The sequence below is a fragment of the Emys orbicularis genome, chromosome 19 (genome assembly GCF_028017835.1).
Source record: "Emys orbicularis isolate rEmyOrb1 chromosome 19, rEmyOrb1.hap1, whole genome shotgun sequence".
NCBI classification, from domain to species: domain Eukaryota; kingdom Metazoa; phylum Chordata; order Testudines; family Emydidae; genus Emys; species Emys orbicularis.
Genome location: NC_088701.1, coordinates 13,841,358 through 13,854,133, shown reverse-complemented (window position 1 = coordinate 13,854,133; position 12,776 = coordinate 13,841,358). Strand labels below are relative to the sequence as shown.

At 62.2% G+C, this 12,776-nt stretch overlaps 1 protein-coding gene across 1 annotated transcript; it reads right to left on the bottom strand.

Moving 5' to 3' along the window:
- Positions 1-9,467: 9,467 nt before the first annotated feature.
- Positions 9,468-11,663, bottom strand: LOC135891995 (zinc finger protein 501-like). Its single transcript, XM_065419674.1, has 3 exons — positions 11,585-11,663; positions 10,631-10,836; positions 9,468-10,334 (listed from the first exon to the last, which is right to left on the bottom strand). The coding sequence occupies exons 1-3, from the start codon at positions 11,661-11,663 to the stop codon at positions 9,468-9,470; spliced, it is 1,152 nt and encodes a 383-aa protein (XP_065275746.1).
- Positions 11,664-12,776: the final 1,113 nt, after the last annotated feature.

Genomic DNA, 12,776 nt, shown 5'->3' with positions numbered 1-12,776 from the left:
GGGGACCAGCCACACCCACCACTCAAGGCCAATAGGGGCCATTCAGAGCATCTCGTCGGACCTCCCCCATCACGCAGGGGGCAACACCTCCCCCAGCGAGTCCTGCCCCCACCCCAGAGCAGAGCTGAGGCAGAGGGACGGGGACGGGCACAGGGATGGGGACGGGCACAGGGAGGGCTTGGCTCCCCTCACTTGGCTGATGGCCCAGGAGGGAACATGCGCCACGCCAGTAGCCGCATGGCTTGTGTGGGGGAGACCCGTGTCCACCAAGCCGCATAACGTGGGAGGGGCCAGATGTGCCACTGTAGACAAGGAGAGCGCAGAGCCCAGCTGAGCCCAGAGTGCCAGGTGCTGACGCCACACGATGGCCCCGCAAAGCTTGCTCTCGGCTCCTGGCTCCCTGGCAGCTGGGGCGAGGGGGTCACAGCGCTGGCCCAGTGACCCATCTGAACGCTGGGCTGGTTCCTCTGGCATCAGAGGATGGACCCGGCTGTTCCCACAGGCCTTGGCTCCACCCTGAGCCAGGTGCTCCACCCAGCAAGGCAGGGAACGCTGCTCCAGCAGCCAAGTCTGAGGGCAAAGCAGGGCTGTGCCACGGGAGGGGCTGCTTGGGTGCAGGATTCTCCACCTCTCCAGAGCCGCCAGGCCGGGTGTTAAGGCCTCTCGCTGTGACTTGCTGCCAGCAGGGGGCACCCTGCCAGGCCCTGCTCCATCCCTGTGCCCCTGTGTGAGAACCCGAGTGCCCATGGGTCCCTGCACCAAGGCTGGGGTGCCCCCGCCTCCTCCTTCGGGTAGAGCAGCCTACCAGTGGCGGGCCAAGGACAGCCAGGGATCCAGGGGGGTACCCCACGGCTTCAGCCCAAAAGGTCCAGAGAGCAGCCTACAGCCACGTTCACCCGAGCCCAGCAGCCAGCCAAGGCCGAGACCCAGGCCCTGTGGAGGAAAGGTTCATCTTCTCTAGACTTCGTGTGGGGCAAGGTGGCAAGCACGGGGCAGGGTGATGGTGGCATGTCACCACCTGGGACCCAGGCTGCAAACCCATCACGGGATGAGGGGTCAGGTGGGCTTAGCACACACATCCCACAGGGCCTTTCTGGTGTGGGAATCTATGACCAGCTTCTAAGTCCGTTCTGCAACTTCCCTCCAGACTCCTGCTGGGGAGGGCTGTGCGTGCCATACAGGGGTCGGGGCTCATCCTGAGGGGGGGGCTATGAGCTGGGCTGGGCTGCAGTGGCTCATGCTGGGTGGGGTGCGGGGGAATTGCCCGCTGAGGGGGCTGTGCAGAGGCAGGGGGCTGTGCAGAGGCAGGGGGCTGTGTATGCCGTGCAGGGATGGAGGCTCGTGGGGGGCGGGGAAGGCATCTGTGCATTGGGATGGGGCTGTGTGTGCTGTGCTGTGCTGGGACAGGGATCATTCCACAGGGGAGTTGGCTCATTCTAGGGGCCCCTGTTCTGCCCTTGCAGCTGGAGCAGATGCTGGAGAACACAGCCGTGCGTGCCCTGAAGCAGCTGATTCTGCTGCACCGGGAGGACGGCCCCAGCCCCTCCCGCACCGTTGAGTGGCTCAACATGCGCAGCTGGTGCTCAGGACACCTTCACATCAAGTGCCCACGCCGTGTCTTCTCCCGCCGGAGCCCCAACAAGCTGGTACTGTCCCTCTCGTCCCCAGGACCCTCTGGGCTGGTGCAGCATGGTGCCACACGGCGAAGCTGTCTGTGCTAAGGAAGACAAGACCCCATGGGGGTGGGCACAGAGCTGTTGTCTCAGAAAAGACCCCCAGGCCAGTCTGGTTCCTGTGGTGCCTCTGCTGCCTTCCATGGCATTAACCTGGGCAGAGCCTGATGCCAGCCTCGCATAGGTCTGTGATGGCATCAGACCTCTCTGGAGTGCGGGGTGCAGAGCCAGGGGGTTCCCTGTTATAAGGGGGTGGGAGGGGGGGGTCAGTGCTCAGCAGGGTGTGGGAGACTGGGGGCTGCACTTGGCTGCAGTGGGGAGGGTGGGAGGCCCCGATCTGGGCCACTGGCTGTGCCCAGGTTGGGGAGGGAGAGGCCCTGCTCGGGGGGGATGGGTTGGAAATCTGATGGCCACCCTTGTGGGGAGCAGTCCCCCAGCTGCGTTGGAGCACCCAGGGCAAATCCATGTCTTGCTCTGCAGCGGGAGCTGCCTGGCCTGGCCAGTCCCCCCGCAGCTGGCTGGAAGGAGTGGGCCCCTCATCCTGCCCATCCATCTCATGCAGGACGTGGGCTACAAGCACGGCAAGGTGATGTTCAGCGGCTGGAGCGGCGACATCATTGAGAAGATGGTGAAGGACCGGCGCTCGGCCGACTTCTACGAGAACAAGCGCATGGATGTGAGTGAGGGGGCAACAGTGGGGCATGGGCCAGCAGGGGATGGGTAGCTACAGTTTGTGCCTCGTCACACTCCAGCCACTTAGCTCCCTTTTGTGCCAAGCTGACGTTCCTACAGGGTCCTGGCTGTAGCAGCCCCATGGCACAGCACCAGTGCCTGGGGCAGGGGAACAACCAACTCAGCCCTGGCGCCCCAAGCAGTAGGGCTGGGGGCTCCAAGGGGAGTGGGGGGGCTTGGCAAGGAAGTGCCCTCCCTCATCACTGCAGACCCCAGTTCCAGCAGGGGCCGCTGTGTGGCTCTGGTCCCTTTGTCCTTAGGCCGAGCGGGAACCCCCAGCCCCTTGGCGAAGTGGGGGATCCCATCAGGGCTGGACTCAGAGCCATGGGGTGAGAGCCTGATCCACACCCTTTGCCACAATGCCCCCCACTCCTTGTCCTCACCCACTGGAGCCCTCCTGAACCACCCGCTCTCTAGCTCAGCCCACATAACATTTCCTCCCTGTGTCCCAGCCCCCCCAGGCTACCTGACGGGGGCATCTCTAGCCTGGCTCTCACCCCCCAGGTGCTGACTTGCCCCAGCGCGGGGTTCACTGATCTGGCTGAGATCGTGTCTTGCATCGAGCCGGCCAAGAGCTACCTGTCCGATGGCTACGCTGATGGTGAGTGGGGGCAGGGAGCGCGACGCAGGGCTCTCTGCCCATGTCACTTCAGTAGACTTCTGGGGCCCCAGCAAGGCTGGAGGAGGGGGGCTAGGGCTGGGATAGAAGGGGGGACTGCGGGTCGGGATTGAGGGGCACCAGGGCCAGGCCAGGAGCAACTGCCAGCCCCATGTGTGCTCCCATCCCAGGTGAGGAATCTGACTACCTGACGGAGTATGAGGAAGAAGGGCTGGACCCCGCGCGGGGAGAGGAGGAGCTGTTAGCACCGGCTGAGTGGACCCACACTGAGGTATTTGAGACTGTAAGCTCTGGCCTCTGCTCCGTGGGGAGGGGGTGTGCTGGGCCCAGCTGCTTCTCCTGGGGCCCTCTCTAGATGGGGGAGCTGGCCGAGGTGGGGCTCCGTCTGTGTCACTGTTCTGGCAGCTGTAGGGAGCGCTGGTCCCCGATGCTGCTGCCCATGCTCCAGGGAGCAAGGGTGGGCCTGGATTCCCCAGCCCCTGGGACCATGCCCCCCTTCCCTGCACAAACACTGCAGGCTCCCTACGAGGTGCTCTCCACACTCCCCCACTCCTCTGGGGGGGGCTTCCCGTTCACACTCTCCATGCTAGCTCCTGAGCTCCTTGCTCTCAGGCTGGCATTGCCCAACTCCAGAGCCCAGAGGCCAAATCCTGGGGGTGGGGCTAAGAGTCGTGTGGGAGAGGGTGGGAAATGGACCTTCCCCTCTTGAGTGTGGGGACCAGCAACACCCACCGCAACATGGGGCTTGTCTGGACCCAGATGTTGCCCTAGATCAGTGGTTCTCAAACTTTTTGTATTGGTGACCCCTTTTGAACACCAAGCCTCTGAGTGCGACCCCCCTTAGAAATTAAAAGCACATTTTTGATATTTAACACTATGTTAAATACTAAATTTAAACCCTATTGCTTAAAATGAATTGACCTTTGTTGCTTCTTCTCTGTGTTTGAAAAAATCCACGTTTCAATTTTTATGCTCAGGATGTTTAGTTTCAAGATGTCACTGCAGTTTGCATGGTTGCATTGATTCAGCAGACAAAACTTCACAGCAAATGACACATTGCGGTTTTTCAGTACCAGAGGTGATGATCCTGGTAAAGCCAAGTTTAATGTAAGACTCGAGATCCTTTCGTTTTTTAGCGGTTTTAGCAGTACAAGTGGCCATTATTTTCAGGAAAAAGTTTGCACTTGTGTCTCTGACTGTTAATTAATACAGTACTTGTTCAGCTGCGAATCAAGCCCTCTAATGTTGTCTCAGTACCAGGGCCAGCCATAGGAAAAAGGGCGCCCTGGGCAAACTTCTATTTGGCACCCTTTCTTTGGAGGTGGAGCAGCGCTGGAGGTGGAGTTGGGGGTGGAGCTGGGCTGGAGGAGCTTGGGGCTGGCAGCCCGGCGCAGGGCTCGGGGTTGGAGCTTGCAACCCCCCACATAACCGGGTTGTGACCCCCTGAGGGGTTGCAACCACCAGTTTGAGAACCAATGCCCTAGATGACCTTGGTGTGCTCGGGAGGAGGGGGGCTCCTGGCCACGTGGCTTGTCCTTACCCAGCTCTCACTAAACAGGCCTGAATTGTCCCTGCCTCGGCCTGGGAAGAGGCAGGGCGATTGCCCTGGGGGCAGCTCTCCTGGGGCGCGGGAGTCTCACTCTGGACTGGATGGAGGGACGGGGTGTGTGTTCTCCACTCAGCCACTGACTGGACTCTAGTCTGAGTTCACACTCATCCTGCTGGTCCTTCCTGGCCCTGAGCTCTCTGGTCTGGGGGCAAGGGCCCATCATGACAGCAGCACTGCTGCCCCCTCCTGCCACTTGGTGGCTGGCCGAGGGCTGGGTCTGTGCCATCACACAGTGTCTTCTCCTTCCCGGATGAGGAGAAAAGTCTGCGGCACCACAACTCCCCGCCCCCGGAGCGAGCCCAGCCGCCTGCTCCCGGACTGGGACAGATGGAGCCTGCAGGCCCAGGGCTGGCACTAGGAGACTGCAGCCTGCATGTTGCTGGGGCACTGGAGCCCATCCTGCGTTGGAGCCCCCGGCCTGCATCTGCTGCTGGAGTCCTGAGGCCAGCCTGGTTCCACTCGGTTAATGGCCAGGGTTCTGCTGGGGTCAGCAGCCCTTCTACACCTCCCAGTGTGCAGTGGGACCTGGCCCGGGCTCACCTCAGGGTGGAGTGGTGGCCACCGGGCCCAGCACCCTCCACCAGCCAGTACTTGACCCAGGCCAGTGCTGCTGCAGGTAGGGTGACCAGACAGCAAATGTGAAAAATCGGGACAGGGGGTGGGAGGTAATAGAAACCTATATAAGAAAAAGACCCCAAAATCGGAACTGTCCCTATAAAATCGGGACATCTGGTCACCCTAGCTGCAGGTCCCGGGGCACCCACAGCTACCCACTGTATCAGCTACAGGCCACTGCTGCTCACTCCAAGGCCTTGCATTGCTCCAGGGACAGCAGGGCCCAGTCCAGCAGCCTCTGCTGGTAGGGGGTGGGGATGAGGGCAGGATACTGGGGCAGGACTACCCCAGCCCCCTCCCTGCCACACACACGAGGGCCCATGGCCCTTCCTTGCTGCTCCCTTCGCTTGCCCTCTGCCTGCCTCATGGAGGGCCACGGGTGCAGCTGGCAGCCAGGGCCCTACACCCTTCCCCCATGGCCCTATGCCTGCACGCTCCTTGCTGTGTGCCAGGGTTCACCTCCTGGCCAGGTGCTGCTGCATGACCCACTCAGGTGAGGGAAGGTTCCCAAGAGGAGGTGCCTGAGGGGTGAGGCAGATGCCCCCAAGCCCTTCTAGGTCCAGCCCCAGCTTCTGCCAGCTTCTCTTCCCCTGGATCGCCACCTGGGGTCTTGAACACCGCACTGAGTCCAGAACCTGGGAGTCCAGTGTCCCCCCACCCAGGCTGAGTGCTTTGGTGAAAACTCTGCCTCTCCCTCCTCCCCTACATGCACTGTGTATAGGGGCAGTGTCATTTCCCTCTTGCCCTCCGCCGCATTGCTGCTGTGGGACATGCCCCTCAGCATCTCTCCTGCAGCTGCTTCTCCTTCCCAGCCCCACCTGCCACCCCTAGAGAGGGCCTGGGCTTCCTGGGGCCACGCACTCAGGATCAGGGATCAGCAGGGCCTGCTATAGCCCCAGCTTGCCTGGCCTGTAGGGGAAGCCAGGGGACCCACAGCCAGGGGGTGGTGGGTGATTTAGGCCAGAGCCTTGCTCCCTGGCTGCATGTAACTCTGCCAGCTCAGGCTGCTATTCCTGGGGCAGCCCCTTTCCCCAGGGAAGCAAATCCTAGGCTCAGCAGGCATGGACACCCCTCCCCCACCTCCCAGCTCCTGGGCACCCCCCATTCCTGGCTGAGCTGCTGTTTGCACCTCCCTCCAGGCATCTCATCACTGTCATAGAGCCCCCACATCCCAGCTGCGGCCAGGGTGGGAGCAATAGAACCCTAGATGCTACTGATTGTTAAGTTATTGCTGAGGGTGGGAGCTGCAGGGGGGGAGGGGCTGGCACGGAGAGGCCTGGGCACTGGGATTTTGTTATTTATTTTTTATTTAAAAGAAACCTGCTTGTGGCTGCCCGGCTGGGGCGGGGTCTGCCCATCCTGCCAGAATAAAAACTTCCACTGGCCGGGCTGACAATCACTTTTGGCTAACTCTCTGATCAGCCCCCGGGGCCCCTGGGGCAGCCCCCGGCTCAGCCTCCTCCAGGGGACGTGTTTGGGAATAACAAGCGTGGGCCTGTGGCTCCACTGGCCCCAGCTCAGCCCAGGCTGGCTCCTGCAGGAGAAAGTAAGGTGCTCAGGAGCTGCTGCCCTTGCTCTGGGCAGCCTGTGGAGCCGCTGCTGCTGGGGCAGGGGTTGGCTTGTTTTCCCTCAGACCATGAGTCGTGTCCCACCAAAGGTGGGTGCAGCCCCTGCCAAGCTGTGTGCCCACTGAGCCATGCACAGTTCCCTTCCCCTCGTGGGCTCCAGCATGTAGGAAACTGGGGTTGGGCCTGGCCCCCCAACTCACTGCAGGGGGGTGCCTGGTAGGTCAGAGGAGGCTCCAACTCCATCCTCTGTGCTGCACTGGGGCCTAGCTCCTGTGCTCGGCAGGCTCTGTGCCTGCTCATGCCCTTCTCCCCCCCCCCCCTCCCCCCCCCCCGCCATGTGGTGCAGGATCAGCTCCCAGCAGATCCATGCTGTGTGGGACTCTTTCCCTTCCGCTGTGCCCACCTGGCTGCATCCCCCATGGGCCCTGCAGCCTGCATCCAGCAGCTGGGAAGGTGAATCTACCCACCTCCCAGCACTGCAACTGCTCCCAGCTGGGGAGCCCCAGCCCCCAAGCCTGAATTCCCAGCAAAGCCCTGGGGGCTGCTCCCGTAGGTGGCTTTGGCCCTGGTGCCAGCTCTAGCTGCAGGACGCCCTGGCCTGGGACCGGCTGCAGCTCAGGGGGTGCACATCAGCACAGGCTCTTCGATGCGATCTGCTGGCCAAACGGTCACTGTCACTTCCCAACCCAAGGACCAGGACCCATGTAGCCCCAGCTTCTGCAATTAACCTTGGTCTAGTAGCAACAAGGAGTTGGCCATGGCTGCTGCTTGGCCTGGCTCTCCTGTCAGCTACTCCCCAGTTACTGCCCTTGGGTCACTGCACTGGTGGCCTCCCGTCTTTGCAGCGGCACCTCCCACCTGCTCTAAGGGCTTCCCTCTGGCCCAGACCCCTGCACCAGTGACTCCAGCCACCCAGGAAATGCGGCCCAGTCTGGCTCCCAACAGGGGCCAGCGGGAGTCCAGGAGCTGCCCCCGGCTTTGCTCTAGGAAGCCTCCACTATATGGCAAAGCTCAGGCCTGCCCAGAGACCCAAACTGCAGGGTCCCCCCTTACTGCAACCCCCAAGAGCCCCCTCCCCCAGGCACCAGCCCCCTAGCAGAGAGACACCCCTCAGCTGGGCACCCATGATGCTTATACTAAATCCAGGGCCAAGGCACCCATGCAGCATGCAGGCCCCACCGGGAATCAATGCTCCAGGGGTTAACGGCCAGGGCGCCGGCTGCCAGTGACCAGGCCCACAGTAGCATGCAGCAGAGCTGGTGCCCCTCAGCCTGCTGCCTAGCAGGGAGTGTTCGGGTCTAGGGAGCTGGAACTAACAGGAGCTGGGGCTCCTAGGAAAGCCAAGACCCAGTCGCTGCCCCTCTCCACCAGACCCGGGCATAGATCCCCTGGCCTGAAGCCATCTCCCCTCTGCTCATTGTCGGCCCGCATTGCTGACACCAGGCTGTATCTGCCACTCAGCACTGGCTGCCTGGCCATGCTGCTGCAGCCATGTCCCACCCCACAGGGGGAAGATGAGGCGTAAAGCTGATCTGGAGCTCTGGGCCCATAAGCAAGGCCCTGAGTACCCAGGCCTGCTGCAGGCCATTCTGCAGCAGCTTTAGACACTTCCAGGCAGAGGAAATGCGGAGCCTGCTCAGGGCCACAGCGTGCTAGTGATTTCCAGAGGCAGCTGACGATGGTGTCCTCATGCAGGCTGGTCTCGCAGCACAGCAGGATTGTGACCAGAGCCAGCCTAGCCCCGTCCCACCTGGCGGCCGGAGAAACTGGGCTGGAAGAGAGGGCACGCTTTGGGACTGCACGCTGAACAGAAACCTCCAGCTGCGGTGCTGAGAGGCTGGGAAATGAAACAGTTACTGACAGTGCAAAGGATCGTGCTCCGCTGAGATGAGGGAGGCATCTGGCTCCTCTCAGAGTGACTGGCGCAGACCAGGGAGGTGGCACTGCCCATGTTTACACACAATGTGGTGGCAACAAAAGCCCCCAAAGAGACATTTCTCCAAAATGGAGCCAGGATGCCGCGGCACAAATGAAGCCATAGCAACACCAGGTGCCTGTGCCCAGCTGGCATTCCCCTCCGGGGTGCTTGGTGCAGTCAGGCCATGGGGCCCAGCGCCCGCCCACTGCAGACACGACACAGCGCCCCGGGGAATGTCACAGGTTTATTTTCACTTTGTAACACAACATTTTAGAAAATTCATTAGAAGCTGCTCCCCGAACCCGCAGCGCCCCCCCCCAGCTGTAGGACAGGTTTTGGCTTGGCTGGGCCTCATGGCAGGGCCCAGGGTGTTGGAGCAGCAGCCCAGGCAGCACCAGCCAGCAAAAGGGGAGAAAAACAGGGTCTGGCACTGCCTGGGCACAGTCCCCATTGCCTGAGCCCCACCCCTGAGCAGGGCCCCACCCTGCAGGAAGCTCTGCCCCCATGTTTGCTACCTGGGGCTGGAGAAACCATGACTGGTGGCAGCAGCTTCACTCACACTCAGTACCTGGATGGGCAACACAGTCCTGGCCCAGCCACCCCCATTCCTGGGTAGTGGGCGGGGGAGTGGCCATGCAACAGTGTGGACTCTGGTCAGGGCCAGGCCAGGACCATTCCAGCATGAGGAGTGTGGGAGTCATCAGATGCCGGTGATGTCCTGGGGGCTGGGATGTCACTCAGCAGCATGCACCCGCTGGTGCAGCAGGAGGTTGGAGCTGCGGGTGTAGCCACGACTGCACTGCCCGCAGCGGAAGGGGCGCTCCCCAGCATGGGAGCGCTGGTGGCGAAGCAGGGCTGAGCGGTGGCGGAAGCGGCGCCCACAGTGGGAGCACTCGTGAGGTTTCTCACCCGTGTGCCGCCGGCGGTGCTCCACCAGGCTGGCAAGCTGGGCAAAGTGGCACCCACACTGGGTACAGGGGTAGGGGCGCTGCCCACTGTGTGCACGCTGGTGCGCAGCCAGGGCTGAACGGTGCCCAAAGGCTTGGCCACACCGACTGCAGCAGAATGGCTGCTCCCTGCTGTGTGTGCGCCCGTGCTCCCGTAGGTGTGCCAGCTGGGCAAAGCACCGCCCACACTCAGCACAGGTGTGGGGTCGGGCGCCTGTGTGGCCCCGCTGGTGCCGCAGGAGGTTGGCACGGTCAGCAAAGGCATGGCTGCAGTCAGGGCAGGTGTGGGGGCACTGGCCAGCGTGGGCACTGCGCTGGTGCAGGTAGGAGCTCTGTGTATAGCTGCGCCCGCACTCCCCACAGTGGTAGGGGCGCTCACCCGTGTGCACCAGCTGGTGCCGCAGCAACGTGGCACTCAGGGCAAAGGCTTTGCCGCAGACCGGGCAGGGGAAGGGACGTTCACCTGTGTGCGCTAGCCGGTGCCGGAGCAGGTGGGTTCGCTGGCGGAAGCGGCGGGGGCAGTCAGGGCAGGCGTGGAGGCGTTCGACACTGTGTGTCTGCAAGTGCCGTGCCAGCGTGGAGCGCAGCCCAAAGCTCTTGCCACAGTGAGCGCAGGCGTGGGGGCGCTGGCTGGCGTGGGCGTCCTGCTGGTGCTATGCCAGGTGGGCACTCTGCCGGAAGCTCTGCCCGCACTCCCCACAACGGTAGGGACGCTCACCGGTGTGCACTCGCTGATGCACCAGCAGTGCCGAGCTGCCAGCAAAGGCCTTGCCGCACGCCAGGCAGGGGAAGGGGCGCTCACCTGTGTGCGCCCGCTGGTGCGTGGCCAGCGCTGCGTGGTTGCAAAAGCCTTTGCTGCAGGTGGTGCAGATGTAGGGCCTCTCGCTCACATGGAGGAGCTGGTGCCTTGTCAGAGTGGCACTCTGTCGGAAGCTCTTCCCACACTCACTGCATTTAAAGGGCCACCTGATGGCTCTGCATCAGCGCTACCTCCTGGTACAGCCTCCTCCACCCTGGCACTGCCTCCTTGCACAGCTTCCTCTGCCCCCGCAGCAGGGTCTTTGTGCCACACTCCCACCAGCTCCACATCAGTGCTGGTGCCGCCTCTTCCCGGTGCAGCATCCTCTGCCCCAGCCACGCTCGCCAGCCTCTCACCTGCAGGAACAAACGGGCAATCAGGCATGAGCCATCCCCACAGAAGGCCGGCTAGGACAGGGCCCCAACTACGGCAGTCAGAGTCCGAGGCACCACCCAAGTGGCCCCGCCCCTCCCTGGAGCCGGTTTCTGAGCTGGGATTGAAGGAGGCGGTCACATCTCTTGCAGCTTTTTCAGGCTGCTGCAGACTCAGGCAGGAGTCAGCACCACCCAGCTCAGGTTCACAAACCTTTCTTTGCCTCTGTGTGGGCTGGAAATATTATTTGCTTTTTCAGTGAGAGCCAAGACATGGCTTGGGGCCATGGTTCTGGGGGCCCTGGCGCAGGTGGTGGGATGGGTGCAGTGGGGCACACAGATCAGGGAGAGGGCAGTGACAACTTCTGAGAAGAGCTGGGCCAGGAGGGCTTGCCGGGATGGATGTGGGGGCTCCCCGCTGTCCAGGACCAGCGCCAGCTTTTTTGCCGCCCCAGGCGGCAAAAAAGGATGGAAGAGGACAGGAGAGGGGCAGTTCCGCGAGAAGCTGTCGCTGAAATGCCGCCGAAGACGGGGGCGGCCGAAGATCATCCCACCGCCAAAATGCCGCCGAATTCCGCGGCGGCCGAAGCGTCGCCACCAAAATGCCGCCGAGGGACACGAAATGCTGCCCCCACAAATCCTAGCGCCCTAGGCGACTGCCTAGGTCGTTTAGTGGTTGCGCCGGCCCTGCCGCTGCCCCCACCTCTCTCAGCTGGGTTTATTTATCCCTCACCTGTTTGGGGGCCCGGCCAGCTCTCATCGTCCTCGCCTTTGCTGAGATCTGGGACATGCAGCTCTTCCCCTCGCTCCATCCAGTATTGGGATTGGGGCCCTGCTGGGTGAGAACAGAGCAGGTGGGATCCAGGTAAATACCCGCCGAGCTCAGCGTTCATCTGCTACTTGGGGCTGGCAGGGACGGGACAGCCAGGAAATGCCCCTGGAAACACAAGAGGGTCAATTGAGACACAAACAATCAGAGTGGAGGGGAGACGACCCCCACGGGATCCCCGAGCCATGGTGCCAGCGTGGCCCCACAGCCACTCACTAACACAGGGGTATAAAAGCCCCCTGCCGGCTTCAGACTTGAACCAAACTGGCTCCGTGCAGCGCCAGGACTGAGCCTTTAAACGGGACTGGTGGGGAACAGCTGGCCTGGCTAATGCCACCCTGTGTGGTGAACACCAACTCCGTGCAAAGGAGCAAGCCCAGGAAGTGCCAGTTACCTCAGCCCACATCCTGTGAGCCAACGGCCCCACCGGGGACCCCACTGCATGGGGCAGAGAGCCAGCGATCCCCTCGGTCACAAGGGGCTGGCAGAGACTCCTGCACTTTCCAGAGCAGACTGTGTACACAGACCCTGCAGGGGAAACCGACCACGGCCTTCCCGAAAGAGCCCCAAAGCAGCTCAGAGCTCACAGCCTGGCTATCAGAGCTCTACAGGGAACAGCTCTGTGGTCTTCTGAGCCACAGAGCCCTGAGCGTGCTCCTGCTGGAAACACTTGACAGCATCACCCCCCTGGACTCGACCTAGGGAGGAAGCGCCTCACACTAATGAGGAAACCCCCCACACTCCACAACACGCCCAGGGACCCCTGCCGCTGGGACAGCGCCCCAACTCCTTGGCACAAGGAGCGTCTTCGTTCTGTGCTTGTGCAGGGGCCGGCGCCATAAGGCCTGATCTCCAAGTGGCTGTGAGTGCTACCACTGGCCAAAGAGCAATCGCCAGCTGGTGCTGCCATCGCAAACCAGCCCCTCTCCCGACTCCCCCAATCACAGGACTGGAAGGGACCTCGGGAGGTCATCTAGTCCAGTCCCCTGCACTCATGGCAGGACTAAGTATTATCTACCACCCCTGACAGGTGTTTGTCTAACCTGCTCTTAAAAATCTCCAATGATGGAGATTCCTCAACCTCCCTAGGCAATTT